The sequence below is a fragment of the Sphaeroforma arctica genome (assembly GCF_001186125.1).
Source record: "Sphaeroforma arctica JP610 unplaced genomic scaffold supercont1.1331, whole genome shotgun sequence".
NCBI lineage: Eukaryota > Ichthyosporea > Ichthyophonida > Sphaeroforma > Sphaeroforma arctica.
In genome coordinates, this window is record NW_014039227.1 from 7,396 (window position 1) to 11,620 (window position 4,225).

Below are 4,225 nucleotides of genomic sequence, written 5' to 3' on the forward strand. Positions count from 1 at the left end.
CATATACATATATATAGTATATGAACAATGATTGTATATGTATGTTTTTTCATACACTGAAGTATGATAAAACTTCTTCCACCTACTAGTGGCTGTACATTTCACAGTTCGTCTGGCTGTAAGGACAGAATGCGCGTGCGTTTATACTGAAATGTATACGACACACATGCACATATCGACTAATGTATGCGTTTATCTCATAAAAAAACAATCGAAGATATACAGGTACATGTTATATAATGCATTGAACTCCTTCCATTGAAACCAGCTATACCAAGTAACGTAAATAATGACACTCATATATATTCATTTTGTATTTATAATATATATTCAACATTTTGTCTCAAGCCACACATACACTCAAGCTCACTCATAGGCACATGAACTGCTCACTCACCTTCTTATCAACCAGGTACAAGTCAATGCCTACGCACACTCCTTCAATGGCCATATCAGCTTCATTGTCTGCCGTTGTAGTGGCCTGTGCATCACTGTCACTACTGCTGTCACTGTCACTAGCACTATCACTACTACTACTACTACTACTAGGTGACACAGCTGCCGCTGGAGTAGACTTCTTCGCTGCCTTCGTTGTTGCCTTGACAACCGACACTTCTTTGCTTATAGATTCAGCTTCAGATTCAAATTCACTATCACTATCGTTGTCGCTGCTGCTGCTACTATCACTATCACTGCTACTACTACCGGCATGTGGTTCTATCTGCGTAACACTTTTCTTGGGTACTATGTCCTGTCCTTTGGATGCCTTGGATATACTTTTGAACACATTCTTCTTATTCTTCCCGTTCTTCCCTTTCCTAACATATTTCTCGTCCTCACTGTCACTACTATCACTGCTACTGCTATCACTACTTCCACTGCTACTACTACTGCTGTCACTACTGTCTGACTCCGATGTCTCAGCTTTCCGTTTTCTGCTAATCTTACTTTTCGCAGATGGTTTCACTTTCGATACTTTACTTTTACTTCCTTTCTTATCCGACGTTGCCTTCACTTCAGAAGCCTTTTTATCTTTCTTGGTCGTCGCTTTACCTTTCTTCAATTTTTCAACTACTACCACAGGCACAGTGTCTTTCGCTTTCTTGTCCTTCTTGTCCTTCTTGCTTTTCTTCGTTGTGCCTGTCTTGGATTTTTTCTCTGTTTTCAAGACGGCTACAGCCAATCCAGCTTCTGTGGCACTTCGTTTCGCCATAGTGTACAATGTATATATGATGATTACTATAAGCGTATGATTATATACGTATGTAAATGTTTTTAAATATACAATAGCTTGTTACGTCTGCAGAAGAGATTGCTAGCAATCAGATATCATCATACAATACTGTACAAATGTATTATTTTAGTGAACTAAAAAATGTTATAAATAATATTTTTAGGGTTTTAGCGTTTGTCGCCGCAACTGGCCACGTGAATCCCAATAAACGGTTTTCTAAAACCGTTAACGGATATGTTTGCATGTACGCGATCACGACTCATTCACAGCGATTGTTTATAACTATGAGACATAGCAAAATATCTGTTCCACGTATCAAGATCAAAATGGTATTAATCTTTCGGTAGATGTGCTATGTCTGAGTAACTACTCATGGGAAGATTCTATCAAACCGCAGTGGCACTCGATGCTTTTCATTCGTTTATATAGGTCGCATCGACAGAGGATAGTGCAACTTGCTCAGATTATTGTGCGATAGCCTCGATAGTTAGACAATCAGTAACTACCTAGAAAGCCGCTCACGAGGTTTATTACAATTTGCTGACAATTTTGTAATATCAGTACTCCGACAGAGCTGCAACTCAGAATTCTTGGACAATTCCCAAAAATAGAACTGTAAGTTCCAATAATCATGGCTGCTGTTGATTTCCGACTGAGACAGTTCAATTTTAATAGTTATGTAGCTGTATATTGCCGACAGGCTGTCGTTAACAGTGTACTATCTCAGCGGTACTGATTGATCCCATGAGATGCCCTGAATCACCTTCCACGTATCAGAAATAAACATTTTAAAAGTGAAGTAAATATCGTGCCAAGCACAAAATCTCGAGTATTCAGAGCAGGAGCGCAAAATGGAATAGGCACATCCCTATTCTGTCCGTCCGAAGAACAACTGATCCGCATTCCTGATTTTTGCCAATACAGTATACGTCTACAGCAGGCACGAATCCGAATCTGTCGAGTTCCTTCCCACAGTCAGATAAACTATAGCGGTGTGCAAAAGCATATAAGCTATCGCAATGTGTGGACCACCGTTTGTCTCCTAGATACTGGTTGCTACTGCCTGCCAAGATCTCATACAATGTAGATCATAGCCCTTGTCGCCTTGCATACACGTGCACCTGTCAGCTAAGGCTCATGGCCTTCATGTCATGGCCGGTGTCCGCCTTAGCTGTGCCCGTGTCGGAGAACACTCATACAGAGCGAATTGTAGCATATTTCCATGCGTGTATGCGTGTTATAATCCATTCCAAAGCAGAACAACTTCCGCATTCACCAGTCACTGTCTTGACTGCCGTGTAGGGGAGCTGGTTGGTACAGTCGACCTATGATCGCATCTCTCTCTTTGTACACGGGCGTGCTGTCTCACTTGTCTGTAGTCAACACCCTCGCGGTCGTTTCAGCTCGGGCAAACCTACATAGCTTCTTTGAGTCACAGATAACCTCCTGTTGGAATAGAATGTCGTAAGCCCGGCTACCCGCGCGATAGCTTGTATATGTATAGGCGTCAACCGCCACGCTGGTATGTTTAAATATCTTATACGAACCTGGGCAGCCACTAGCCCAATTTCTGGGCGCATCGGCGAGAGTAAATATACATGACGGCACACGTAGCCCGTTCACTGGGTACTTTGAACCTGGATGGGTGTACCAACCGCGCCCGCACTCCCTCAAGAGCTTGTGAACTTAAAATGCTCCCCACATCTGTGTTGTTTGGGATAGGTAGCTAGCACACGTGTGCGATGGCATCGTCGACCACCAATCACAGATCGGTGTCGAGGACGTCACACCCTGAGTCATGTTCCTTTGTCATACAGCCCTGCTAAATGGTCCATGGCATTGTCATAAGGAGCAGGCGTCACTCTCCACATCTCCGTCCACACTTCCGTGGGTTCTGCCGCGCAGTAGCAGATCAGTATTCAGTACCTCACTCAGCGTCAATCCTTGTTTGTTAGTGTAAAACATATCGTCCTTCACTTGCTGTTTACTCTTGAACCCCTGTATACTGTCGTTTTCAGAACTGGCCTCGTTCTCTGTGCCATCTATATCTTTGACCTCCCCATCGAGCTCGATGCCGTTGCTAGACAACCTGCTGTTAGGCAACGACCGGACAGGTTCCAGCACCGGGAACAGTTCTGAACTGGATACCTCTTCGTGCAACCAGTTAGGTGCGGCTATTATTATGCGAGAGCAAATATATGTTAGTAATTTTGTAGTGGTTGGTGATATTGAAAGTATGCTTTATACGTTTATTGGTGAGCGTACATACACGTGTATAACGCGCACGTGCACGCCATACAGCGAACGACGTGACAAGAACAACAGAAATCAAAGAACAAATCAGTAAGCATACAAGAACAGTGGACAGACGGGAATCACCTACCCAGCTTAGCCTTTGTGCCTTTATTCTCTACACTCACCCTGCGCTTAAGTGGCGCTTTCGTCTGTGGGTTGGCGGCAGATTTGCGCCTCTGCCTCGCCAAATAAGGCGACTTATTTGGCGTGACATTCGTTCTGTGACGGATCAAGGTCAAATTCGGCTCCTCCACTCGCGGGTGTGTAAATCCTGAGGGGGTTCTCTCTGACGTTGACCCGAGCTGTGTAGCTGAGATTGAGTGGTCAGGTGATGTACTACGATACCTATCCTTGGTCAGCGGCGTCCGATGGGATACGATGGGGTTGCCTACAAATTCTCGCATTGCAGCTAAGCGTTGCTCGAGCACCTTGAGCTTGTGCCGCCCCCTTTCGACCTGGGAAAGAGATACGGTTCAGAGGGTTCTAATTAGCTACGAATACTTGTCGCTATCAACTTCCAACCTTTAGAACCTTGTCAGACAAGTGAACCAGTGACGGAGACGACGGGGAAAACTACGGCGAGGGTGGCTAGGGCGGAGTAAGCGATCAACAAGCCAATTAGACGAGGGAGAACAGAAGAATAGTTAAGGGAGCACGCATACAGCCAAATGAAGCTCTAAGATAAATCACCTATTT

At 44.4% G+C, this 4,225-nt stretch overlaps 2 protein-coding genes across 2 annotated transcripts in view; both read right to left on the minus strand.

Moving 5' to 3' along the window:
• SARC_10633 (hypothetical protein) overlaps positions 1-1,225 on the minus strand; it is a gene marked incomplete at its 3' end in the record, with an annotated part of 4,649 nt that extends 3,424 nt beyond the window's left edge. Inside the window, exon 1 of the mRNA XM_014295317.1 lies at positions 381-1,225. Coding sequence (XP_014150792.1) covers positions 381-1,213 — 833 coding nt within the window. The 5' untranslated portion in view covers positions 1,214-1,225. The remainder of the gene's footprint in view (positions 1-380) is intronic.
• Positions 1,226-1,862: 637 nt separating this feature from the next.
• On the minus strand, positions 1,863-3,986 carry SARC_10634 (hypothetical protein). The gene is made up of 2 exons (XM_014295318.1): positions 3,618-3,986; positions 1,863-3,408 (listed from the first exon to the last, which is right to left on the minus strand). The coding sequence occupies exons 1-2, from the start codon at positions 3,931-3,933 to the stop codon at positions 3,077-3,079; spliced, it is 648 nt and encodes a 215-aa protein (XP_014150793.1). The 5' UTR covers positions 3,934-3,986; the 3' UTR covers positions 1,863-3,076.
• Between the last annotated feature and the right edge of the window lie 239 nt (positions 3,987-4,225).

What these genes read in the sequence shown, in the direction of transcription:
- SARC_10634 (XM_014295318.1), bottom strand. Translation starts at nt 3,933, where the DNA reads ATGCGAGAATTTGTAGGCAACCCCATCGTATCCCATCGGACGCCGCTG. An exon ending in AGGCACAAAGGCTAAGCTGG is followed by an intron (nt 3,409 to 3,617) that starts GTAGGTGATTCC and finishes GCATAATAATAG; the next exon opens with CCGCACCTAACTGGTTGCAC.